The sequence below is a fragment of the Carettochelys insculpta genome, chromosome 3 (genome assembly GCF_033958435.1).
Source record: "Carettochelys insculpta isolate YL-2023 chromosome 3, ASM3395843v1, whole genome shotgun sequence".
In the NCBI taxonomy this organism is placed as follows: domain Eukaryota; kingdom Metazoa; phylum Chordata; order Testudines; family Carettochelyidae; genus Carettochelys; species Carettochelys insculpta.
The window spans coordinates 140773755-140800554 of NC_134139.1; the positions used below are offsets into that span (position 1 = coordinate 140773755).

At 48.2% G+C, this 26800-nt stretch overlaps 2 protein-coding genes across 2 annotated transcripts in view; both read right to left on the reverse strand.

The window, feature by feature from the left end:
• Positions 1-12351, reverse strand: part of PM20D2 (peptidase M20 domain containing 2) — a 35087-nt gene extending 22736 nt beyond the window's left edge. Inside the window, exons 1-3 of the mRNA XM_074990893.1 lie at positions 11661-12351; positions 10785-10933; positions 1606-1748 (exon numbers count right to left, since the gene is read on the reverse strand). Coding sequence (XP_074846994.1) covers positions 1606-1748; positions 10785-10933; positions 11661-12170 — 802 coding nt within the window. The 5' untranslated portion in view covers positions 12171-12351. The remainder of the gene's footprint in view (positions 1-1605; positions 1749-10784; positions 10934-11660) is intronic.
• Positions 12352-24546: 12195 nt separating this feature from the next.
• Positions 24547-26734, reverse strand: PNRC1 (proline rich nuclear receptor coactivator 1). Its single transcript, XM_074990894.1, has 2 exons — positions 25829-26734; positions 24547-25266 (listed from the first exon to the last, which is right to left on the reverse strand). The coding sequence occupies exons 1-2, from the start codon at positions 26546-26548 to the stop codon at positions 24823-24825; spliced, it is 1164 nt and encodes a 387-aa protein (XP_074846995.1). The 5' UTR covers positions 26549-26734; the 3' UTR covers positions 24547-24822.
• Positions 26735-26800: the final 66 nt, after the last annotated feature.

Below are 26800 nucleotides of genomic sequence, written 5' to 3' on the forward strand. Positions count from 1 at the left end.
AGAGATCAACTGGCTTCTGGTCAACTTCAAGTTCTCCTGTTCTAGCATACTGCCATTAAGTTTGAATTTCATTGCAAAGTAACTGGCATTTGCTGTAGCAAAGGAGAAAGTTAGTTTGCTAGTGTCCTTATTGATTCTTGTCATTCTTTGGAAACAATTTCCACTGATCTTAAATTGTGTGAATCTCATTTTCTTACGAATCCTAATTTTGGAGCCAAAACCATGTTCCTTCAAACCATGTTCCTTCAAACAAGCGGATGCTAGCTCCAGAATTAAGTTATTTCTTCTTACGAATTCTACACACTTTAACCAGCAAGACATTCAATATTTTCTCTCCACAATAGTTAGCTATCTTTTGGTATTATAACTTTAATGGGAAGAGAGCTGTTGCTAGCAATCCCATATTTGCCAATTATAGTTGGCATGAGTTAAGGCTCCAACCGAAGGAAAGGAATTATCTTATTGATAATTGATAACTTGAAACTCAAGAATTGGGCAAAATACTGTGAGCACTATGAACTGCTTATAGTCATGGTAAGTCTATCAAGAGACAAATGTGGAACAAGATCCTGTAGTCTCAATGCACAACAACCTTTACTCAAAATGTCAAAGTCCTAAAAAGAAATAAACCTATACAGTCCTGAAAGATATGGCAATCACATGCTACTTAACAGTAGTAGAGGAGAACACTGCATGAAGGCAGAGGCTTTGAATGAATGGACAGATGCCAGCAAAGGTACTTCGGACAAACGAGGAATAAAATGTATATGCTATAATATGTAGTTTGCCAAAGAACGTTTAAGGAGAAAATTGTTTAAAGATGTGCTTTAACAGGTTAACAAGCCTGGAAAGAGCTTAAGAGAGAACACTGATATTCTTAGTACTTCTGACAAGCCAGCCTGGATTGTTGGCCTTGGACCTCCCGTTTCCCTAAAAAAGGGGGTGGGGAACTTCTGAAGTATTGCTAAATGAAGGTCTCAAGAAGTACTTTAGTTTCCATGAAGCAGTGATCCAAATATATATTTCAATATTAGAAGACCACTTAGGACACTCATTTTACAAGCTCATTTTCCTTGGAAAGTTACAGCTGCTGCCTCAGCTCAGGGTCAAGATGCCCAAATCATTGTCAAGGTGTCTATTGTTGCCTTTGTTAAATCTTGTTCGAGCTGGTAATCTTTCCCAAAAAGTTATTTCCAATTTGCAAAGCAGTTTTATGGCTATAGTTATAACAATACAGGATCTTTATAACTTGACAAAGAACAAAGGCACTAATGGTGAAGTACTATAGTCAGTTTATATAAATACTAAAATCTGCATTATGTGTCATTTGTGTAAATGGGGGAAGAATACTTATGACTTTTGGCAATATTGCCTTTCAACTGATCTGCACTCAACAGTTCATACTAAACATTGATGGTACTAGTCACATTCCTTTAGAAAGGTATTTAGATAAATGTAATTATTTTAAATTACTTTTCCAGTTCAAAGTAACAATGCAATATTTAGCAGGTTTTTTTTCTGTTTTGTTTTGCTTTTTTTCAGCCTGTAGGCAAAACAGCCAGAAGTCTTACTTGGTGGACACAAGATTGAATTAAGCTTTCTCACCATGAACTCTCCAGGTTGGTTTCATTTGCTGTCTTAAAACTGACACATTGTTGTATGCAAGAACAGCAGCGTCTAATGCATTTATTCCTTCCCAAGGATAAGCAGCAGCATGAGAAGCTTTTCCATAGTATTTCACAGTCACACTAGGAAATAAAAGTCATAATTTGTTTTCTGTCCACTAAAAAAAAAACACCACACATTTGGGTTTACCCAATAATGATTAATTTTTCTACTAATGTTTTTGAAGCATAAGATTAAGCCATGATTTACCAGGAACTAAATTGATGGGAATCTAAACCCAATAAAGCATAATCTTGAAAGCAGTTTAGAAGTTAGGTCAGTCCTTTGCCTCCCCAGACTCTAACACTATCAAGTTGAAAACGATATACAATGCACTATATGCATTGTAGTATGAAAAAAAATTTGCAGTAAAAATAGCAAAACGCTGACACATATATTGCCATCCACTTCTTGCCAGAAAGAGTCCTACTACACACCTAACCATTTAGCAGAAGCCACCGTATGAGCTACAATAAAGACTCTGTCACCTCCTTAGAAATTGGCAACATTTCCAGGGCATCAGTAAGATGAGATGCAGAAGAAAATAGATTTGAAGCAGGATGAAACTATATGAAAAATCTTTAAAGGAAAGTCAGGTTGTGATTCTTCTTCTCCTCTCTATATAAGATTTATAAGACTATGCAGATAGAGAAGAGGGTAGATGTTGGAAAGTCAGATAAGTAGATATTTTCTGCATACTGTTAAACAGGATTAACAGGGTTACACTGTAACACAGTACCTTTAATTTAGCTAGCATGGGTTAAAAATAGCAGGGAAGCCCTTGCAGATGCTGCATCACTACTATATCTTGCCATGCTAGGTAGATTAAGGGTAGCACAGGTATGCCTACTTGAGCTGCAGTCACACCAATTGAAGTGTAGAGACAGCCAAAGAGGTTAAGGTGCTGGTCACCAACACAGACCATTAGATGTACTGTACAAATACCATAATTTATTTTGAATTCCATTACTGAAAATACCAGCTCTGTACCTTTAAGTTCTTGCCTACCAGTGGCAACATTTTTCCTTAGTTTTCAACAGCAAGAATCGATCATGATTTGAAAATAAACTTCTTACAACTATTTAAGCCTTAATCTAAATGCATTCCAAGATTTAAAAAACCACCACCTTTGTAAATTAAAGAAACATATTTAGACGTACAGAGGTAAGGATGAAGATAAAGATAATACTTGTCCATGGGATAAAACTGTTAACCAATGTGAAAGGGAAAGAGATGGCTATCATTCAAGTCTTGACATCTAAAGCATCTTAAGTTTGGAGAAGATACAGGTTAAACCTCTCTCTCTCACGGAGCACTCTCAAAACCTGACTGGTGCTGTATGAAAGAATTTGCCAAACTACAGGAGTTCAGTACTGTCTAGCAGCATTATCAACAGTACCTCTGCTTACTCTTAGACGTTTAGGGGTAAATTAGAGCTAAATAACAGTACAGAACACTGATAGCCACTGGTGGCCATAAACAAACTTTATGGGACCACAGGAAACTTGGCCACATCTACAAGTGAACATCTGGCTAAATAAAAGCATACTGGACTACACTTGTTGCTAGATGAGAGTTTTAACCTGTACTGCTTCCAGATAAAACACTGAACAAATGCAACATTAAACATGTGTATCAGATGGTTTTTGTAATTTGCATCCCATGAACAGGTATGGCAGCATGATACTTGCTAATACCTGTTTTTATTTGTGTGTGCTTCCTACAGTTTAATTATCTCCACTTAAGAGGTTTATTACACAACAGGAGTTCGCTGTTTAATGACACTCGTCTATTGGTGGCACATAATATGATCTTTTACGTGCTACCTGTGGAGTATGGGCTAAAGTATACACAGAGTTGAATGAAACAACTGACACCTTAAAGACTGACAAATTTATTAAGGCATAAGCTTTAATGGGCTGCAGCTCACTTTGTCAGATGCATGAAGAAGCAGCTTCAGAATGTCTTCACTAAGAGAAAGATCGAAGCTGCCACAGGTGACCTTCTGGAATTTAACACACTTGGTAGGGACATACTACTTTGAAAATCACCTGGCGCCCCCATCGGTGCCAGTACTCCTGCTGCTTGCAAGGAGTAAGGGAAGTCAATGGTAGGATGCACTCCCATCAACCTCCTGCAGTGGAAAAGGAATGGAAGTGAAGTTCCAATTATGGTATGCCAACTCCAGCTATGTTATTCATATAGCTGGAGTTGCATATTTTAATTCAACCTTTCACTTTTGCCTAGGCCTGGCTGCAGTTTGGCAGGGATTATCATAACAGGCCGCCTGCTGTCATGGAGTCTTCTGCAAATTTTCATGAGCCAGCTTTGGAGAGAGTCTAAGGGTATTTTGTAGGTTGGTTACAAGATCCAAAATGCTAGTCCTTGGAGGAGGAGTAGCCCTCCCATTGCTGCCTTACCAGTTGCAAAGGGCCCTTAACTCACGTCCATACACAAGTTTGAATGGTGAGAATCCCAGACTGGGATGTGGGAACTCATCTGTAGGCAAACAGTAGCTGTTGAAACGCCAAGTTCTAATCATTGGAGTGTTCAGTCACAAATTTATGTATCACGGGCCCTAAAGTTCCATTAAATCTTTCCACCAGGCCATTTGTTTTATGGTGCTAGGGAGTGGTAACTAGGTGTTTCACCTCATGAGTTTCCCACAGATGTTTCATAGCTTCGGCTAGGAAGATAATCCCAGAATCCGTGAGGATCTCTGAGAACCAACCTACCCTGACAAAAATATCAGTTAGTGCCTGGCACACATTCTTGACTGTAATCCTCCCTAAAGTGACTGCTTCAGGTCATTGGGGGGCAAAAATCCACAAGAGTCAGCATGAACTGCTTCCCTTTTGAGGTCTTTTTAGGGAAAGGACTCATAATATCCACAGCTACATGCTGAAATGGCACCTCTATGAGGGAGAGCGGCTGGAGAGGTGTTAAAACCAGCTCTTAGGGCTTCCCCACCTGCTGGCACACCTCACAAGACCAGATATAGGTAGACACATCCTTGCCCGTCTCCTCCCAGTGGAATGACCTTCCCAATTGGTCCTTGGTTCTGGTCACCCCAGAATGACGACTAGGGTGATTGTAGGCTAAGCTTAAGCGCTTTTCCCTGTACTTAGTTGGAACTACTGTCTCTGAGGATGCCAATCCTCCTTGTGCCCACCAGAAGAAGGGCTTCTATGCAAGGAGACTTTTTATCACAAACCTAGACCTGTTCGAAGAGTTGAGTAATGGTGGATTGCTCCAGGACACCACCCAGACTCCCCTGAGGCTCTCATCAGCCTCCTGTTCTGCCTGGAACTGCTCTCTCATTGCTAGGGATGTCAGCCCCCTACTGCATTGTGGGCTTGAGGTTGGCCCCTCTGGAAGCAATGAAAGTGAGATGGGGACCTCGGCTGGTTGGGAACCGCTTTCCACTGGTGTGCTGTAGTGTCTTGTAGGTTCCAGTGGGGCCTCCTTCGCAGTTCAGTCACTGTTGTAGGCTCCCTGGCACCCTCTGCTGCTGATTCTGATGCTGGCACTGGCTCATGCACCGACTCTGCATCTGGGCTTGCTTCCTTCTGGATTTTGGGAACTGGACTGACGGTTGTAGTTGGAGGTTCTGCTCTGGCTCTGTCACTCTGGGAGGGTCTCTGATCCCGGGGTGTCGGGGCACACAGACTAGTCCCTAGTGGGAGGCTCAGAAACTGGGTAAAGTGTGGAGGCCTGCTTAGCCCTGCTACAGGTGATCACTCCCACCCTCTGGGCTTGTTCCACATGATTCGCTAGGTCTTCCACCAGCAACACAGGAATTGGATAGTCACCATAGACTGCAAAATCCAAGTTCCTGATCAGCCCTTGTATTTAACTGGCAACTTGGCTGTAGGTAGGTCAAAAGAGTTTGCCCTGAAGGGTCAAAGAGTTACTTGAGCCTGGGGGTTAATAAATTCGGGGTCCACTAAGGACTGGTGGATCACAGACACCTGTGCTCCAGTGTCATTCCACGCCATAACCTTCTTCCTGCCCACATTCAGTTTCCCTTCACTCTGGAGGTATCTGTGAGGCATCTGGGCCCAAGGACTCAAGGTGTGATCCCGATGCAACGAACTGCACTCTGTTGGTGTTCTTGGGACAGGTGGCCTTCATGTGCCCTGGCTTATTGCATTTAAAACACCCAACTGGCAGATCACTGGAGCAAGTGGGGGTTTGAGAGAATGCAGGATGGGATGAGAGAGTGGCTCTGGCCTCCCATGGGGTAGATACGGTTCGTCTTTTTGAAGTAGGTTCCTGAATTGCCCTCCCAAACACCTAGGAGCTTTGTTTTGATGGTGTATTTCCACCTAGTTGGCTCCAGTCTTCCCCACTTCATCTATGGATTTAGGATCTTTGTCTAGGATGCACATTTTTATCTCAGGAGGAACACCATCTAAGAATGTTCCATTTTCATCAGGAAACATAGCTCTTACCAAGTATTAGCCTTTGCTCCTTTTACCCAGGCCACTGCGGTTGTGCTGATATTGTCAGCATGTTGGGCAAAGGACAGGTGTGGTCTCCACTTTAGGGCTCCTAACTGGCAACGAGCCTCACCGGGATTGAGCCCCACTCAACTTTTAGCCTCCTATTTAAAGAGGTTATGATCATTCATGCTTTCTATAGCATTTTAGCAGCTACTCCCAAATCACTGGGCTCTTAAAGGGTTCTTGTCTTGAACACGTACTGGTCGGGGGCAATTCTGTATCCTTGACAGCTCTCTCTCGCTCAAAAAATCTATGAAGAGTTCATCTGTAGATCTCTCACCTGGTATGTGGGGAGTTTGCTAGGGTGCTTCAAGTCCAATCATGGTTTAGCAAGTGATGTACCTGGAGCATTCTGTACCTTAAGTTTTTCTAGTTCAGTTTCTGCTTGCTTCACTTCAAGTTCCACTTCCATTCACTTTACCTCCGCCTCTGCGCATTTCATCGCTGCTTGTGCTTGCCTCCTCTCTAGGAAGAGCTCCCTCTCCTCCTTAGTGAGCTGAGAGCCTCACTGCAAGACAGTTTCCCATCCTGAGGCCCCTTATGTGGCAGGGGTAGGGTAGTTCACCCTGTTCTCTGGCTCCACTGGGCTACTTCCCACTGCCCCCTCAGAGCCAAGGCCCAGTCCATCTTCCCCGAAATGGGACATCTGGCTCCTGTCTGAGGTTGTCCTTGCCTTTGGGAAGATCAGTTGCTCTAGGGCTATTTTGCCCCAATACGTGCACTGGGCCACTTCCTGACCTATTCTACCCTAGCTACCTAGGTGCCCAGAAAACTTGAAAAAAAAAAAAAAAAAAAAAGCCAGAACAACTGTTTGGTATGGATTCTCTGGCTTGCAGCTGAAACCACTCTGTCCACCTGTTCCCCTTCAGGCAGCACAGAACGAAAATGGAGGTGGGGAGAGAATCAAACCTCCCAAAAAGCAAAACAAAGAAGAAGAAAAAAGTCCTTTTAAACTCCTGAGGTCAGTGTTCCTGGTTCAAAATGATCCCACCGCTCTGATATCATGTCAGGGATCCTTCCCCACCACACACTCAAAGTGCAGAAAGTGGGGTCCTGCAAAATCCTTTAAAAATACCTTGCCTGTAAATAGGATTTACTTTGCATCTGACAAAGCAGGTCTTTGCCCATGAACGCTTATGCTTCAAAATACCTGTTAGTCTCTAAGGTGCCAAAGGACTTCTTGTAGGATTTACTTTAAAACTTCCCAAGGACACAGATCCCTCAGACTCTGAAGATAGCTGCTATCACCCAAGTGGGAAAAGACCCCAAAACCAGGAAGATACACTTGGGATAGCTTCCTGTGGGTACCCCAAACTCTTAATCCTCCAATCCTCCTTCAGAGGAGTGCTTAACAACAATAAAAATGTAATTCAATAGCTGACCATTTTGGTCTAATGGACAGACTTTTCAGGACACAGGATCAGATCAGTTGCTTAAAAAAAAGATTTATTCACAAAACAAGAGAAAAGTAAATCATGGGTTGCACACAGAGAAAGATATTTCTCTGGGATTTAGCTTAAAAGTTACATGAGAAAAACATCAAGTCCAACAACCACACAAAAGCAAATTCAGAGCAACCAGTCCAATCAAATTTAAAATATCCATAACCCGAATGCATCTAACTATACATTTTCCTTGTACTTACATCTCTATGCCCAATTTTTCAATGATCAAGATATTTCTGATTTGTCATTCCAATTGCCTAGGAGACACTTCCCTCTTGGTCTTTCTCTCTGCCATCCGCAAAGACCAAAAACCCCGAAAGCTGTAACTGTTCTTTGTTAAACAAATCTACTTCGCTCCCATTGGCTCACCTGGGATTCAGGTTACCTTAGGAAGATTAACCCCTTCCCTGCACTAATTTGGGATGCACTATATTGAAATCATAGGGTGCCCCCATCAGTGCCAGTACTCCTGCTCCTTGCAAGGAGTAAGGGAAGTCGATGGGAGCATATGCAATTCGTAATTCACACAGCTGGAGTTGCATATCTTAATTCAACCTTCCCCTTTTGCCTAGGCCTGGCTAGAGTTTGTCAGGGGTTAATACAAACATACAGAGATGAGAGTGTTACATCAGTGCTAATGAGCATAATTTAACTGGGGCAAACGTAGCCCACTTCCAGCAGTTAATAGGGAAGTGAGAATACCTAAAGGGGAAAAGTTAGTTTTTGTAATGTGATAACCATTCCATATGCAGACCCCTGGGGACAGTGTCAAGTTTGCACGTGAATTCGAGCTCAGCAGTTCCACTCTAATCTGTTTTGAAGGGTTTTTTTTTCCCACCCACTACCTCAAGTAAGGCAACTTTCAAGATTGATACTGTGTATCCAGGGAGATTAAAGGGCTCGCCTACCAGTAACTAAATTCATTACACTCATCCCTCCTTAAAGAGTACTTTACTTATGATACTCACTGAAACGATGGACACATATACCTACCTTTGTTTACTAGATGAGTGAACTCCCCCAGCTAATATGAGCCTTCCCCCATTCTCTGCATACGCAACCTCACCACAGCATGACCCCCCTGCTGGCCCCCCAGACCCAACCCTGCCTCAGCCTCACGCCGCCCCCAGCTCCGCAGACCCAACCCCTCTGCAGCCTGATTGAGACTCCCCGCTCCCCCCAAGACCAAACCCTGCCACAGCCTGACACCCACCCGCCACTCCGGTAGACCCAACCCCTCTGCATCCTGACCGACAAACAAAAACTAACCTCCTTGAGGGTATTCTTTCTTCCTCCACACTCCAGAAGGCCATAGGTGACAGGCCTGTTCTCTTCTACAGGCAACCTCCCAACCTTATGAGGATTCTCACCAACAGCCACAGTCTATGCCGCAGGAACACCAGTCATAGGACTTTTCATTTGAACAAAGCCCGCTGCCAGCTTTGTTCACATATCTTTTCTGGAGATACCATCACTGGACCTAACCAGGCTATTCACAGAATCATGGGCACAGTCTCATATTCCTCAACTAACATCGTATATGCCATCATGTGCCAACAACGCCCAGATGCTTTGTATATTGGACAGACTTCAAACTCTCTTAGACAAAGAGTTAACGGGCACAAAACAGACATAAAAACACTCCTGATCCACAAACCTGTTAGCTGGCATTTTAATGGAGTGAGCCATTCTTTTAATGACTTAAGAGTTTGCGTGTTACTAAAGAGAATTTTCTCAACACTCTTCAAAGGGAGGTCACGGAACTCTCTTTTATATTCAAATTCAACACATTAACACGTGGTTTGAACTGAGATTGGAACTTGCTGGGTCACTATAGGGGCTCGTTTGCATACTTGGCTTAATCTGATTCTTGGCCCTCCTCCTTCTGCTTCTCTACCCTCTGATTTTCTCACCTTGATAATTTTTTTCTGATTTGTCCACTTGATTACTGTTTTTGTTTCTCTGTGCCTTAAATATTGACTCTGTTCTGGTATGGCTATGGTCTCAAGAAGTGGGTCTGTCCCACGAAAGCTCACGTAATAAATTATTTTGTTAGTCTTTAAAGTGCTACTTGACAGCTTTTCTGTTTTGCCAAGTTAAAATGTGAAATCACACATTTTCATTACTTTGTTATGAAACCTGTGTGTCAAAGTAAAGTTCTTGTCACAAACAGACATTATTGTCTCATGAATGACATAACTGCTGTAACTTCTGAACGTTTATTTAAGCAAACCTTCAAGATTAATTTGAAGCAGCAGTGGGACACACTGGTTAGCCTCCAACAAGGTAAAGAAAGAACAAGGTTTTACAGTTCGCTCTTGAATCCCTGGATATTATCTCTATATAAGCCAGGACACATGGGTTCTTTAAAATAAAAAAGCATCTAATGCTCTTGCAACCAATGACAAGGCTGTTTTACACCAACTAGCTTTCATTCTGTTTCAGACTAGAGTACAGTCATCTTCAAATCAAGAGTTTGAAGATTTCTTTCCTTCCAATTAAGGCTGTTAGTGATTTAATTTGAACACTACTACATATATCATTATGGATAGAAATAATCATGTTTAAATAAATATTTTCAATTAACTTCAAAAGGGTTTAAAATGTGTGCAAATGTTTTGAGATAACAGAATCAATCAAAAGGAGGACAGAATTCAAAGAACTGAAAAATAAATACACCTTGCATAAAAGACTACTTCTTTGAGCAATAAAAATACAGTACATGTTTGAGAAATACAACTCAATAATAGAATTTTTTGGCCCCAAGACAGACATATTTTCTTCAGGCAGCATAACATGCTATATGACAATGCATTTTTTCTAACTAGCTCAAATGCAGAAGGGCAGAATTTGTGTTGGCTTTTGGAATATTACCATGGCACAAGTATCTGAGCTTTATCAATGAAATATCACTTTCTGTACTGACTAGATACTAAAATTCTTGCAACAAAATATGTAGGCATCAATATTACATTTTAGGAGAATCTAAGAACTGGGTTTCAGTGCTCCAAACCAAGTACTTCAACTTGGTCATGATCGCCCCAAGCTATTTATGAGCGATACAAGAGATTACCAGACTCCAAACTGAGCCACTTAAAAGTAAGTTTTCCTTCAGAGTAAACACTGATATACTGAAAGCCGAAACAACTCTTCCAAACACCTTACTTACTCATGCTCAGCCACATCAGGCAAATAAGCTGCATTCTCTTGTGATGGATGAGCCATAAAAACAACATCCAGATCATTAAAAGCACCAGCTTCTATGAGATCTATCTTGCCTCCTCCTTCTTCTTCTGCAGGAGTCCCCAGCACTACAATCTAGAAGAAGTTATAAGGGTCAGGGACACTGCCAAAAACCTGACTTTGCTGTAGACCAGTTCTTCTTAAAGTACAGCAAAAAGCTTTATTATCTGGCATCCCTGGGGAACAATCTGTCCCCAGCTCTATGGGGTCCCATAGATATGTTGGTCCCAAGATAGTACAGACAAGGGAATATCTTTTATCACACCAACTTTCATTGGTGAGACAATTCCAGACTTGGAGCAGCGGACAGGAAGGGGGCCTGTAGCACCCCTAGCCACTCTCTGGAGGACTTGGAAATGCCCTGCTCCTGTAGTCTCTAACCTCCACCGCTCATGAAGAGACACATCTTGCAATGTAACAAAGGCTGGTGAGAACCAGGGCGTGACTGGGAAGCTGCAGTTACGCACAGATTTTAAGAGCTGGCTGGCCCCCCTTCCCCACAACAGCCGGGCCAGTAAAAGGCATTCATTACCTCCTCCACCTGGTCTCGCTAAAGACATGACCAGCGGGGGGCAGAACCCCCACAGGGGAGGGCCACGGAAAGTGCTCAGCTGCAGCGCTGAGCAGACGCCGGAGACCAAAGCCTCTCGGTGCCTTTAGCCTGCGGGCTGGGAGGGGAGCCTGGGAGAGGAGAGGATACACTGGCCAGGAACGAGATGGGGAACTCAGACCGGGGCCAGCTCCCACCATCCCCGTGGACAGCACCAGAGCGGCGGCCACCCACTTTCCCGCCGGCTCTCACCTTCACGGCGGGGGCCGGCCGGGCCAGGCTCTCCAGGGCGCCCTTCACGCCCAGGGCGGCGGCCGCCCCAACCTCGGCGATGAGGTTGTGGCCGCAGGCGTGTCCTATGCCGGGCAGCGCATCGTACTCGCACAGGAAGCCCAAGCGCAGCGGCCGGGCATCTGGGGTAGGGGCTGGGGCTGGGGCAGGGGCAGGGGCAGGGGCAGGGGCGGGGGAGCCCCACTCGGCCCGGAAGGCGGTGTCCAGCTTGTAGTGCGGCTGCACGGCCCAGGCGGCCCCCGGCAGCTCGGCGGAGGAGAAGAAGCGGGTCATGGCGCCGTGCGCCTGATGCTCCGCGTAAGCCAGCTCGGGACGGCTCCAGATCTCCCGGCTCAGGACGCCCAGCCGCCCGCCGCTCTGCTCAATGCACTCAGCCGCCCGCTGCTTCAGCGCCTGCAGCCCTGCCGGGGACAGGGCGCCCGGCCTGCCCTGCGCCGCCGCCGCCGCAGCCGCCTCCTCCTGCAGCCCCATCAAGCCGCCGCCAAGGATGCACAGCTCGGGAGCTGTCGCTGCCAGCGCGGCGCCTGCTCCACACACCCTTGCGCGAGGCGAGTCGCAGCGGCCAAAGAAATGCTCGTCCGCAGAGCTTGCTGGGAAATGGCCCTTTCTCCCCCCAACCGCGCTGGGAGGGCGCGGCCTGGCACTTCGCGGCAGCATTTCAAAGGTGCCTGAGGTAGGGGTCTGCAGCGACCGGAGAGCCTGAGTGACAGGCGTAAGAACCAATCACATGGGAAAGAACGGCAGAGAGCAGGGCTCCCACACAGCTTGTGCTCCATCTCCCTGGCTGTGTCTACACGTGCCCCAAACTTCGAAATGGCCATGCAAATGGTCATTTCGAAGTTTACTAATGAAGCGCTGAAATGCATATTCAGCGCTTCATTAGCATGCGGGCTGCAGCGGCGCTTCGAAATTGACGAGCCTTGCAGCCGCGCGGCGCGTCCAGACGGGGCTCCTTTTCGAAAGGGCCCCGCCTACTTCGAAGTCCCCTTGAGCCTTAATAACCCTCCCAACTTTTCTAACCGCATCCCAACAATAACCGAAGCCCATGAGCTCATGGGAATAAGGGGACGTCGAAGTAGGCGGGGCCCTTTCGAAAAGGAGCCCAGTCTGGACGCGCCGCGCGGCGGCAAGGCTCGTCAATTTCGAAGCGCCGCTGCAACCCGCATGCTAATGAAGCGCTGAATATGCATTTCAGCGCTTCATTAGTAAACTTCGAAATGGCCATTTCGAAGTTTGGGGCACGTGTAGACATAGCCCTTCTCGCCACCTAACGCTCTGGGGATAGGCAGTTGGGGTGGAAGTTCTGGCACCTAAGGGTGCCGGATTTCCATGCAATAGCCTCAGCTGCCTGGCCTGGTCAGTGGGAATTACTCTGGGGAGATTCTGTGGCCTGGGCTCCAGGAGGTGGGGCCCAGTGCTTCAGACTGGCTATTGGTCTGGTGTGAAACGCCTCCGGTGGTCTAGTCCAACCATTGTCCTTTGGCCAGGCCAGAGGTGAAACTGGACATTGCTTTTGTTGCCTCCTTCTTAAAGTGGCACAGTGGCAGTTTGTGCCCGGTGTGCAACGCTGGCCCCATAACACACCAAGACTGGAAGAAGAATCTTTATTTGGCATGCCAAGTAAGGTGCAGGGGGATCTCCCCTCAAAGCCTGCACACCTTACAACAAGAAGTGAGCAGTACTTATACCTCTCTCCTCCTTTGTTCATCCCCCTCCCAACACACCAGGGGAGAGTTTCTCATAATTCCCTTATCCACTTCTCCAGCTCAAACTGAATTCCTACTGCTCATATGACATTCCGCTCTGGTAATTCCCTATTGAACAGAACATAAAGTACCAATAGATTGTTAACAGAATGTAAGTTACAGGGAAGTAGAGGTATTCAGTCGTATAGAACATGAACAGGATTTCAGTAATAAAACAATGCTGAATTTCAGGAGAAAATTAAGGAGGATTCACTAACAATGCTAAATACAATAGTGAACTTCATGGGAACATCAGTAAGCATTCATTTACAAAACAATGTTTCTATGAGAACAGAATATAACAACATTCCCCCTGCCAACACTTGTTGGGTCTGATCATAATGCAGGAGCACTCCTCCACCCTGCCAGCGTGACTTTGCATACACCCTGTGTATAAGACTTATCCACCTCTCACGGTGCATCTACACTAGCCGGCTACTTTGAAGTAGCCAGCACAACGTCGAAATAGCACCCATCGCGTCTACACGCGCCATGTGCTATTTCGACGTAGAAATTGACGTTAGGCAGTGAGATGTTGAAGTCGCTATTCCCATCCAAAGATGGGAATAGTGCCCTACTTCAACGTTGAATGTTGAAGTAGGGTGTGTGTAGACGATCCATGTCCCACTACTTAGAAATAGCAGGGTCCTCCATGGTGGCCATCAGCTGAGGGGTTGAGATGCTCTGTCCAGCCCCTGCGGGGCTCTATGGTCCCCGTGCGCAGCAGCCTTTAAAGCACCACGGACCCAGATTTCCTGTGGCAGGAAGCTGAGAGTGTACAGGCAGCAGCACACACACGTGCTAGCCCTGCACACTCTCTCCGGACCCCGACCCGAGCACCCAGCACCATGGCATCGAACCAGCCCCCTGAGCACCCCCAGGGCTCCCCTCCTGAGGGGACCCAGGCCCCCCAGCAGCCAAGCGGGGGGCCAAAAAGAGGCGGGGCCCCTCCTGGTCAGAGGCCAAGCTCCGAGACCTGCTGGGGCTCTGGGGCGAGGAGGAGGTGCTCCATGTGATGGGGAGCAAGCGGCAGAACACAGAAGTGTTCGCCCTCCTGGCCAAGGGCCTGGCCGCCCGGGGTCACCCTGCCCGCAATCCGGATCACATCCGGAGTAAGGTGAAGGAGTTGCGGCAGGGATACGCCCAGGCCGGGACTTGGCCAGCTGGTCTGGGGCTCCCCCTGCCACTTGCCCCTATTACAGGGAGCTCAGGGCCATCCTGGGCCCCCAGGACACCTCCTCCCCACCCCCGGCCACCCTTGACACCACGGCCGACGAGCCCCAGCAGGCCTCGGAGCCGGAGTCTGGCCCGGAGGCCAGCCCCACACCCCGGGGCCCACCCGAGGAGGCCCCCCTTGGGACAGCGGAGGAGGGGTCCAGCAGCGAGGAGGGAGGGCTCCTCATTGACCTCCCCTCCCAGAGCACCAGCTGGGCGTCTGCCCACTGGGCTTCCCTCGACCGTGGCACTGGATGCTCAGGTATGTACCCCACAGAGCACACACCCATGGGCCACAGGGTGGGGGCACCAGACATGACCTGGAGCCTCACACACCCCCAGCAGACCCCAACCTGCAAACGCCCTGCCACTGTATGGTCCCAGGACGGCGGCACAGCCATCAGCACCCATCAGCACCCACACCCATGGACAGCACTCAGCCTTAACCCCGGGGGCAGGGGGACAATGCCATGGCGACAGCCAACAGGGACATCAAACCCACCAATGGGCATGGAGACCCAGCACCCAAGGGGGGCGGGGGGAACGGGCCATGGGCCAGGGCACTGTACTAACAGCCTTTCCCTTCCTCTCTCCCTCTCTCCAGCTGCAGCATCCGACACCCCAGGCAGCCAGGCACCGTCTGTCGTCCCCGACAGCCTGCTGGAGGTTAGCCACCAACAGCGGCCGGAGACACCCCCAAGGGCAGCGGGACAGTCCTGCCACCGCTGGACTCTGGGGATGGCCCCTGTGGACCCACAGCTCCTGGCAGCTCTCCGGTGGCAGACGGAGGTGGCAGAGGAGAGACTCCGGTTTGACCGGGAGGAGTCCACCTGGCGGTGGGTGGCATGGGAGGACTTTATGGGGGTCTTTCAGGACATAGCCGGGTTGATCTGGGAGGCCGTCGCCCGGCTGCCGCCCCCCGCTGCCCCCTGGGCCACCCTCCTCGCTGCTCTACCCGAGGCCCGCCCCCACCGCACCACCTGCTGCCCCACCTGCCGCCCCACCCACCTCACCGCCTGCTGCCCCACCCGCCTCACCACCTGCCAACTCCACAGAGCCCACTGGGGCTGAAGACTGGCCAGTGGGGGCATCCCGGCCGTACTTGCTGGTCCTCCCAGCCTGCAGCCGGCCACGCCAGGGACCGCGGACATTGGGGTGGGGGGGTTTGCGAGCCGTACCCGCCGGGGGTCACACCCCTCTACGCCCACCCCGGACTGGTGGGCCAACGGCGGAGCCATCTGCTGGGCCCCCATGTATATATTTGTCCCCCATGTATATAGTTGTCCCCCTTTTTGTATATTCGTTGCAGTTTCTGTTTTGAACAAAACAAGTTTTCAGGTTTCAGAAAAAAAAGGTTTTATTTTCCAAAAAGCCAGAGGCGTGTGCTTGTCGCGGGGGTGGCATGCAGGTGTTGGGGGTGGTGTGTGGGCATTGCGGGCTGTGTGTGGCAGGGTCTTCTAGGGAAAGCCAGGGAGGTGCTCAGGGGTCTCCCTGATTGAAGTGGGCCCACAGGGCCTCATAGACCCGTACCCCCTCATGGTGGGCCTGGCGGCTGGGTGCGGCAGCCGGCTGGGGGCAGCCCATGCTGGTGTCGACCGCCCACCCCTGGACAAAAGCCTCCCCCTTGCTCTCAACGATGTTGTGGAGCGTGCAGCACGTGCCCACAACCTGGGGGATGTTTTGGAGGCTGACGTCCAGTCGGGCATGGAGGCACCGCCAGTGGCCCTTCAGACGGCCAAATGTCCTCTCCATCACCTGGTGGGCATGGTTCAGGCGGGCGTTGAACTGCTCCTGGCTGGCATTGAGGTGGCCAGTGTACGGGTGCATGAGCCAGGGCTGGAGGGGGTAGGCTGCGTCCACCACGAGGCAGAGGGACACGGTGGTGTCCCCCAGAGGGATCCCCCTCTTGGGGATGTAGGTCCCCGCCTCCAGCTGGTAGCACAGGCCCGAGTTCCTAAAAACACGGACATCATGTGTGCAGCCAGGCCAGCCCACGTACACATCCTGGAAGCGGCCCCGACTGTCCACCATGGCCTGCAGGACCACGGAGTGGTAGCCCCTGCGGTTTATGTATCTTCCTCCGCTGTGGTCCGGGGCGCGGATGGGGATGTGGGTCCCATCTAGGGCCCCGAAGCCATTCAGGAACCCCATGGAGGTGAATCCGGCAACAGCTGCGTCTAGGTCCCCGAGTCAGATGACCCTCTGGAGCAACATGGCATTAAGCACATGGACCACCTGTGGGGAAGGAACACAGGCGCCCATGAGGCTGTGCAGGGTGCCCCAGGGCCCTTCCCCCAGGACCCCCTCCCGGGTATCTCCCCGGGTTCCCCACCCGCCCAGCCCCTCCCTCCCCAGTGCCCCTCCATCCCCAGCCCATACCCGGTCCCTCTCTCCCTCCCTCCCAACCCCACACCCAGCCCCCTGGTCCCCAGTGGGTGCGTGCCCAGGCCTCCTTACCTCCATGACAACGGCCCCGACTGTGGCCTTTCCCACTCCAAACTGGTGTCCCATGGAGCGATAGCTATCTGGAGTGCCAGCTTCTAGACGGCTATTGCGACCCTCCTCTCAACGGGGAGGGCGCGCCGCATCCAGGTGTCGTGGTGCCTCAGTGCCGGGGTGAGCCACTGACAGAGCTCGAGAAAGGTCTGCTGGCGCATGCGGAAGTTCCAGAGCCACATATCGTCGTCCCACTCCCACATGATGAGCTGCTCCCACCACTCGGAGCTGTTGGAATGGACATGAACAACACATCTAGAAAAACAAGAGAGGTAAATAACCGATGTTCGGCTTCACCTGATTGTTCATGTGCATTCTAAGTTAGGTGAATTCCAAGATGATGTTAGGAAGTGGGTCAGAGTTCTGAACTGATTGGAGCACTGCCCTACCAAAGGCAGCAGCAACCCTTGCCTGATGAGAGATTGCACGCTAACAGAGGGAGCCGTGCTAGTCTCTATACTATCAAAACAAAAAAGCAGCCCAGTAGCACTAACATAAAGACTAACAAAATAATTTATAAGGTGAGCTTTCATGGGACAGACCCGCTTCTTCAGACCATAGCCATACCAGAACAGACTCAATATTTAAAGCACAGAGAACCAAAAACAGTAATCAAGGTGGACAAAGCAGAAAAAAATGATCAAGGTGAGCAAATCAGAGAGTAGAGGGGTGCGGGGGGGAGTCAAGAATTAGATTAAGCCAAGTATGTGAACGAGCCCCTATAGTGACTCAAAAAATTCCCATCCTGGTTCAAACCATGTGTTAATGTGTTGAATTTGAATATAAAAGAGAGTTCCGCAGTCTCTCTTTCAAGAGTGTTGTGAAAACTCTTCTTCAGTAACACGCAGACTCTTAAGTCATTAACAGAATGGCCTTATTCACTCAGACACACCATCTGAGCCCCAGCCTGGATTATTCTATTTACTTCCCAAAATCCACAAACCTGGAAACCCCGGATGCCCTATCATTTAGGGTATTGGCACCGTTACCACCAGACTATCCAGTTACATGGACTCCCTCCTCAAATCCTATGCCACTAACACTCCCAGCTATGTCCGAGATACCATCGACTTCCTGAGGAAATTACAAAACATCGGAAAAGTTCCTGAAATGCCATCCTTGCCACAATGGATGTAGAGGCTCTGTACACTAATATTCCACACAAAGACAGATTACAAGAAATCAGGAATACCATCTCTGATGTCACCACAGCCAATCTAGTGTCTGACCTCTGTAACTTTGTTCTCACCCACAATTATTTCCGATCTGGGGACAATTTATACCTTCAGATAAGTGGAACTGCTATGGGCACCCGCATAGCCCCACAATACGCTAATATATTTATGGCTGACCTGGAATGATTCCTCAGTTCTCATTCTCTATTACGCCTCCTCTACTTAAGATACATTGATGACATCTATGATTTGGACCCATGGTATTGTAGCCAGACAGAACCCCCATTTTGCTCTACTTCCCTTGGTGCTTCAGAGCACGAAAGGGTTAAAAGGAACAGCCCAACCCTGGAATGCCTGAGAGCGCAGATGTGCTTATCTTGGCCACGGTCTTTGATGCTCCGGAGCAAAGCTGATAAGAGCAATGGGCTAATTAACAGCTGGGCCTGGGACTGCCCTTTGCTAATTACCATCAGTTGATTTGCCTGCATGCTTGGTCCCAGACGGAGGGAAATCTCCAGCCCATTAAGAAACAAATGCCCTCAATTGTCTCTACCTCGCAGGTGTGGACTAAGCCCTTGAACTCCCTGTAAGAACCAGCATCAGACAGTTTAATTAAATTGGCACTTTTTAAAACAAGGAAGAAGCATACGTGACCCAATGGGTATAAAAGAGGGGTCCGGCTGACCCCCTATTTGAGCTCCAGTTATCTTTCCTGCCAGACAGGAGGGGTGTGGTCTCCTGAGGTCTCAGGAGATGCCCATTTCCTTGGGAAAAAAAGGGAAAAATAGACTTCTTCCCAAGGGATTGAGAGAAGACTGGCCAAGCCACGTTGGTAACGCAGGGGTGAGACTAAGATCTGCCACGTATTTAACCTTTTGCTTTTGCATGCATTTAACAACTATAGATCTATGAATTAAAGTGCATGCTAGCTATCTGTAATCAAAGTATAAACCTTGTAACTTTGTAGCCACAAGAGTTTAACTCGTTAGTTAAACAAACAAAGTAAAATTGTAACCACAAGAGCTTAACTGTTAATCGATTACTTTGTTTATTTAACTAAGTGGTAACCTGACTCTTCCTGTTACTGTGCAAACAGAACACAAAACAAAGAACCCAGCTGCTTTTCAGCTGCTTTAAGCCTGGTCACTGGTGGGGCTCTGCCCTAGCAGTTGAAATCTTGGATGAAAACAAGGGCATAGTTGCTATCTCACCTGACCATCGGCTAACAGGTATACAGACTCCAGAAGAATTCCACAGAGACTTTAACAATCTGCATCCCACCATCAACTTATGCCTCGATTACTCCACATGAGAGACACATTTCCTGGACACTACAGTACAAATGAACGATGGCCTGATCGGTACTGCCCTGTACCGGAAACCCACTGATCGCTATACTTACCTACACGCTTCTAGCTTCCATCCTGCACACATAACTAGATCCATTGTTTACAGTCAAGCCCTTAGGTACAATCGCATTTGCACTGATCCTACTGACAGAGACCAAAAACTACAAGATCTTTACCAAATATTCATAAACCTGAACTACCCACCAGGAGAAATAAAAAAACAAATCAACAGGGCCAGACGAATACCCAGAGACCAGCTACTCCTAGATAGGCCCAAAAAAGCCAAGAACAGAACACCACTGGTCATCACCTACAGCCCTCAACTCAAACCACTGCAACGAATTATTAAAGACCTACAACCTATTCTTAATCAGGGTGCCACACTCCAGAAAGCCCTAGGTGACAGGCCTTTTCTCTCCTACAACCAACCTCCCAACCTTAGGAGGATTCTCACCAGCAACCACAGTCTATACTGCAGGAACACCAGTCCTGGAACTTTTCCTTGCAACAAAGCCTGCTGCCAGCTTTGTCCACGTATCTTTTCTGGAGATACCATCACTGGACCTAACCAGGTTATTCACAGAATCACGGGCACATTCTCATGTTCCTCAACTAACATCATATATGCCATCGTGTGCCAACAATGCCCAGATGCTTTGTATATTGGACAGACTTCAAACTCTTAGACAGAGTTAATGGGCACAAAACAGACATAAAAAACACTCCTGATCCACAAACCTGTTAATTGGCATTTTAATGGAGTGGGCCATTCTGTTAATGAGTTAAGAGTTTGCGTGTTACTGTAGAAGGATTTTCACAACACTCTTGAAAGAGAGACTGTGGAACTCTCTTTTATATTAAAATTCGATACATTAACGTGGTTTGAACCCGGATTGGAATTTTCTGAGTCACTGTAGGGGCTTGTTTGCATACTTGGTTTAATCTAATTCTTGACTTCTCCCGCCCGCTTCTGCCCCTCTACTCTCTGATTTGCTCACCTTGATCTTTTTTTTTCTGATTTGTCCACCTTGACTACTGGTTTTGGTTCTCTGTTCCTTAAATATTGAGTGTGTTCTGGTATGGCTATGGTCTGAAGAAGTGGGTCTGTCCCATGAAAGCTCACCTAATAAATTATTTTATTAGTCTTTAAAGTGCTACTTGAGTGCTTGTTTATTATGCTGCAAAAGTACGGATAGATGACCAAGACACAGACCTACATATATCATGTATGGGGACTTCAGCCAGAAAAGCTGTAGATGATGCTTGGCCCCTAGTGGATTGAGCTATCATAGGCAGTGAATAGACCCCTGCCAGCTTATAGCATTCTTTAATGCAGTTTTTCTCAAAACTATGTTCTGTGGAACACTGGTATTTGGTAAACAACTCATAGGTATACCACAGCAGCATAGCAACTAGCAATGAGGTGTATATATTTTCTGCTATTAAAACCAGATACAGGTTGAACCTCTCTCGTTCAGCACCCTGTTATCTAGCAGGACTACCAACACTTCCACTGCTGAGTGGACTCTTAAAAGAGGTAAATTAGAGCTAACTAACATCACAGAACACTGAGAGCCAGGACTGGTGACCGTAAACAAACTTTATGGGACGACAAGAAAGTTGGCCACACACACAAGTGGCTGTCTGGCTAATTAAAATTATGCCTGATTCAGACAGTTGCTGGACAACTTTTTTTTGGAGAAAATTTTCATAGGTGTTCCGTGTTAAAAATACTAGGTGTTCTGTGGTCTCGAAAAGTTTAAGAAACACTGCCCTAGAAAACAGAAGCCAGGAAAAGATGTGCTCCATTTACAAGGATTTTGAGAATATTGAAAAATTTTTGTCAACTTTTGAATGCTTGTGCAATGTGCACCGAATCCGAGATGACCAGCAAACGCCCATCCTGCTGACCAGGCTGACTGGAAACCTAAGAAGTATTTAATGAATTAGGGGAACAGGAAGCTATATATTATGTGATGTTTAAAGATGCTGTACTGAGGTAATTCAACATCTCTCCAGAATCTTACAGGGTTAAATTTAGAAAGGCTAGTTCAGTATCATGTGATTCTCTCCCCAACTGGCGCAAAAGGGTTCAGAGAACGGTTTGTAACATTGATAAAAACTGAAGTTTACTGTACTTCAAGTCAGAACAATGAGCTAGATATGCAAGAGTACTAGTATAAAAGTATCAGAGAGGTAGCTGAGTTAGTCTGTATCTTCAAAAAGAACAAGAAATCCTGAGACACCTTATAAACTAACAGGTATTTGGGAGCATAAGCTTTTGTGGGCAAAGACCCGCTTCGTCAGATGCATGAATGGGGGGGTTTCAGAAAAGGATTTAAACAGGGAGCATCAGTAAAGGGGAGGGTCACAGCTGACAAGGTCTATTCAATCAGTGGGGATCAGCAGTTAATGTGGAGTTGTGAACACCCAGAGGAGAAATCAAGGCACTTCAGTCAGGGGGGATGTGGTCCATTGTCAGTTGCTAATGTGCAGGTGTGAACATCAGGAGCTGAGAAACTGCTTTTCTGATGGGCCAACCCCTCCCAGTCTCCCTTAAATTCTTGGTTGGTGGAGTGAAATTTGCAAATGAATTGCAGCTCTGAAATTTCTCTATTTTATTTTTGAATTTTTTTTTATTGTTGGACTGCTACTTTTAAATCTGTTACTGAGCGTCCAGGGAGACTGAAGTGTTGTCCTACAGGTTTTTGTATGTTAACACTCCTGATGTCTGATTTATGTCCATTTATTCTTTTATGTAGAGGCGGTCTTGTTTGCCCAATGTAAATTGCAGTGGGGCATTGCTGGCACATGATGGCATGTACTACATTAAATGTGCAGGTGAAAACGCCCCGATGATGTGGTTGATGTTACGTCCTGTGATGATATCGCTAATGTAGATATGTAAGCAGACTTTGTACTGAGGTTTGTTGCAGGGATTGGTTCCAGGTTTAGAGTTACTGTGTTGTGGTTCATAGTTGCTGATGAGAATTTGTTTAAGGCTGGCAAGCTGTCTGCAATTTTCATTGACCAAAACGGACAGTCGCTATGTAAAAAAATAAATGAACATAAATCAGACATCAGGGCTGTGTCTACACGTGCCCCAAACTTCGAAATGGCCATGCAAATGGCCATTTCGAAGTTTACTAATGAAGCGCTGACATGCATATTCAGCGCTTCATTAGCATGCGGGCGGCAGCGGCGCTTCGAAATTGACGAGCGTTGCCGCCGCGCGGCGCGTCCAGACGGGGCTCCTTTTCGAAAGGGCCCCGCCTACTTCGAAGTCCCCTTATTCCCATGAGCTCACGGGAATAAGGGGACTTCGAAGTAGGTGGCGTGCTTTCGAAAAGGAGCCCCGTCTGGACGCGCCGCACGGTGGCAAGGCTCGTCAATTTCGAAGCGCCGCTGCCGCCCGCATGCTAATGAAGCGCTGAATACGCATGTCAGCGCTTCATTAGTAAACTTCGAAATGGCCATTTGCATGGCCATTTCGAAGTTTGGGGCACGTGTAGACGTAGCCCAGGTATGGTAACATACAAAAAACCTGCAGGAACACTTCAATTTGCCTGGACACTCAGTAACAGATTTAAAAGCAGAAGTCCTACAACAAAAACAATGTCAAAAATAAAATGCAAAGAGAAATTTCAGAGCTGCAATTCATTTGAAAATTTGACTCCATCAACCAAGGATTGAACAGAGACTGGGTTTCTCTGCTCTTGATGTTCACACCTCCACATTAGCAACTGATAATGGCCCACATCTCCCCTGACTGAACTGACTTGACTTCTACTCTCTTGATGTTCACATAACGGGCCACATCCACCCTGACTGAAGAGACCTTGTCAACTCTGGCCCTCCCCGTTAGTGAGACTCCCTCTTTAAATCGTCCTGTGAAACCCCTGCATTCATGCATCTGACAAATCAGGTCTTTGCCCACAAAAGCTTATGCTCCAAAATATCTGTTAGTCTGCTACTATAAAAGGAACTTTTGTTTTAATAGCAGATTTTCATAAGTGAAATACTGGTTGAACCTGTCATCTGGCACCCTCAGGATCTGACCCGTGCTGAACAAGAAAATGTGCCACGCCACAAGCGGTCAATATTGTCTAGCAGAATTACCAACACTTCCACTGCTTACTGGGCTCTAAACGACAGCACAGAAAACTGAAAGCAAGGGCTGGTAGCTGCAAATAAATTTTATGGGACCACTGAAACCAACAGCTTGCGGCCACTGTCAACCACCAGCTGAGGCAAACAGCTGACAGCTGTTGTGGGCTGCCTGGACCAGTGGGGAGCCAGGGCCGTTGGTTGACAGTGGCTACTGGCTGCCTAGGCCCTTCAAAGCTTCAAATTTATTGCTGTTTAGTTATTAACTAGAGTTCAGTTTGGAATATGTAAGTACCTGGAACGAGGGTGAGTAGAGCTTGCAATGTTATTTCAAAACTAACTAAAGCTAAAATACCTCTAGGTACTCACACAAGACACAGACGTGTGAGGGGAGGCCAAATTATTTTATTTTATTTTTTTGGTAACCAATTGTATTTATGGCAAAAAGCTCTGCTCCTGTTTAAGAAGTAAGCAGTGCTCAAATTGATGGGTTAGATTCTTTGTTCAAATTCCAAAACTAGTTTTGTAACAACAGGATGAACAGGAATTCCAGACATTATTTCCAGAGCATAGAGTAACAATTCACATCTGGATGAGAACTCCATGTTTACAATAGATTGTGCCACAGACTGCAAAACTTGTCAGTAGTGCATTAAGCAGTTCTCAGTTGAATCTGCACCTTGAGATTAAAGAGCTGTTTTCTCCTTTAAAAATTTCATTACCTTGTGCAAATTAGTCAAGTCTTTCCAAAGGTTGAGCACACATTTAAAACTGTTCGTATTTTATATACAAAACACCTACCATTTGGGCAGTGCAAAATACATCCTTTCATAACAAAACTAAAATGTACCTCTTAAAGTATGAACAAGAATATACACATATTACATGATGTACATTATTTACACACCCATAAAAAATACAAAAGTTTTTTTTTTTTTGTGATAGACTTGACGGTCCTTTTATACTTCTTGTTGCAACAAGGCAAGTTTCAATTTCCTGGATGGAGTCCTATGTAACTACTCATAAATCTCACGAGCTATGCTTGAACTTTCAGGAGAGTTTTCAAATGGACTGCCATCAGCTCCTTATTTTGATCAGAATATTCAACAGTGCATCCTACCCAGTGACTGGGAGGCTTTGGAAGGACACTAGGAGATGGTGGGTCACTAAACTTTGCTCCAGCATAACTTTCTTTTTGGTTCACTTCAGTTGGAGAGCCAGGTTTCTTTGATTTCATGTTTCTGAAGTTCTCGGTGTTATTCAGTGGCTTTTTCTCCTGCTTGTCAATGATCTCAGGTGACACGGAAAGTTGCCAAAAGTTATTTTCAGTTTTTTTCACAGATGTGCTCTTTGTTAGGGGCATGTTACCTCTGCTCTTCTGTTTGCTACTCTTGGGCTGTTCCCCGAGGTGAGTGCTGTGAACAGGCTGGCAGTGCGCACCGGGAGCCTTTTCAGACTTTCCCATCTTGTTTTTCAAGAACTGCCGAGACAGAGACATTCAAATAAACACAGGACTCTGCCACCTGAGAGTCCGTCTGTTACAGCCGCAGCCGGGGCCTGTGGAAGGTGCCCGCTACCCGCTCAGAAAGCAGCGGCCAGGGCCCCTTGTTACCCTCCCCACCGCTGTCACTGCCCTCGCACTCAGCCGCACGGGGTGAATTCACGCAGACTTCCGCGCTCCGGCCCGGCCCCCCCCGCCAGCGCAGGCGCTGAGCTCGCGCCCGCCCTCTAGCGGCTCCTCTCCTCCTTGCAGGCGGGGGCGCGGCTGTAGTGACCGCGGCAGCCGGGCGCCTCCAAGGGGCGCGGCACTCCGCACACGTCACCCGCGGGCGCGCGGCCACCAGGCTAAATCCGGCTGTTGCTGGGCGCAGCCGCCGCTCTCATTGGTTCTGAGAACCCACCAATCAGCGCGGTCTGCACCGCGCCCTGCCCCGAGACCGTAACGGAAACTTCCCTTCCCTTCCCCTCCCCCCCCCCCCCGCCCGACACCCGGGGAGGATGAGAGCCGCTCCGCGGGGCAGGAAGCTGGGACGTCCTCATACCTCCTTCCTGAGGGGCTTGCCGGGCGCCGGTCTCGGAGGGGCCGATGTGGGGGGCTCCTCGGCCGGCGTGACGGGAACAGCCACTGGAGCTGGGAGACTACGAAGCTCGCCCGGGCAGGGGGCTCCCAGCGGGGCTCTTCTGCCCAGGCCAGCGCGGTGGTGTTGGTATTGCTGGTAGCGGCTCGGGAGGAGCCCCGAGGGGCTGGGCCGGATCTTTCCCTTTCTCCGCCTCACGCGCTTTAGCGCGGGCCGCGCGCTGCTCCCCGGCCCCGCCAGGCAGCAGCCCGCTTGGTGCTCGCAGTTGTTGTCCCCTCGCATGAGGCGCTGGAAGAGGCTGGGGGGCAGCCGTCGGGCGTCCTCGGGGCCCGCCGAGAGCCGCGCTAGGAAAGGCGGCGGCGGCGCCGTGATGGTGACCATGACCGGAGTCGGGTATTCGCTGCGGAGCGTCCGCGGGGAGTTTGTCGGCTTGGAGGGTGGTGAACGCTCAGATCCTGTGCTAGGAGAACATGGCGGGGGAGTGAGAAAATCGGCGAGCAGCGCCCTAGTGTTGTTACTCGGGAGGCGCACGCCCACTTCCGCCCGCGCACCAATCAACAGCTGTGGGCAGGAGAGTGACACGCCTGTCTCGGGCAGTGACCAATCAGAAGAGAGGGAATCCGCCGTAGGGCCGCCTTCGCCAATCCTGAAGGAAATAAACACTACTAGACTCGCCCATTTCATATCAGCTCCAATTAGGAGGGAGACAAACAAGCCGGCACGCCCGCTGCCCTCAGAACAGGCCAATCCGGAGAAAGATAAGCAAAACTAGGTCATGTCTTCGTTTGATAAGTATCAGCCAATGGGATGGGAAAGAAACAGAACGTATAACGCCGCTTTCCTACTTCCCAGCCAATCAAAAGAGGCATAAACATTGAAGCGACGCGCGCCTTTCAGTTGCAACAGGTCCTGGCGAACGTGGGCGCGAGCCCTGGC

Excerpts from the sequence above, each read along its gene's own strand:
- PNRC1 (XM_074990894.1), bottom strand. The coding sequence starts at position 26,548 with ATGAAATGGGCGAGTCTAGTAGTGTTTATTTCCTTCAGGATTGGCGAA. Across the intron at positions 25,267-25,828 it reads GCAAGCCCCTCAGGAAGGAG|TTCTTGAAAAACAAGATGGG; the intron begins GTATGAGGACGT and ends CTGTCTCGGCAG.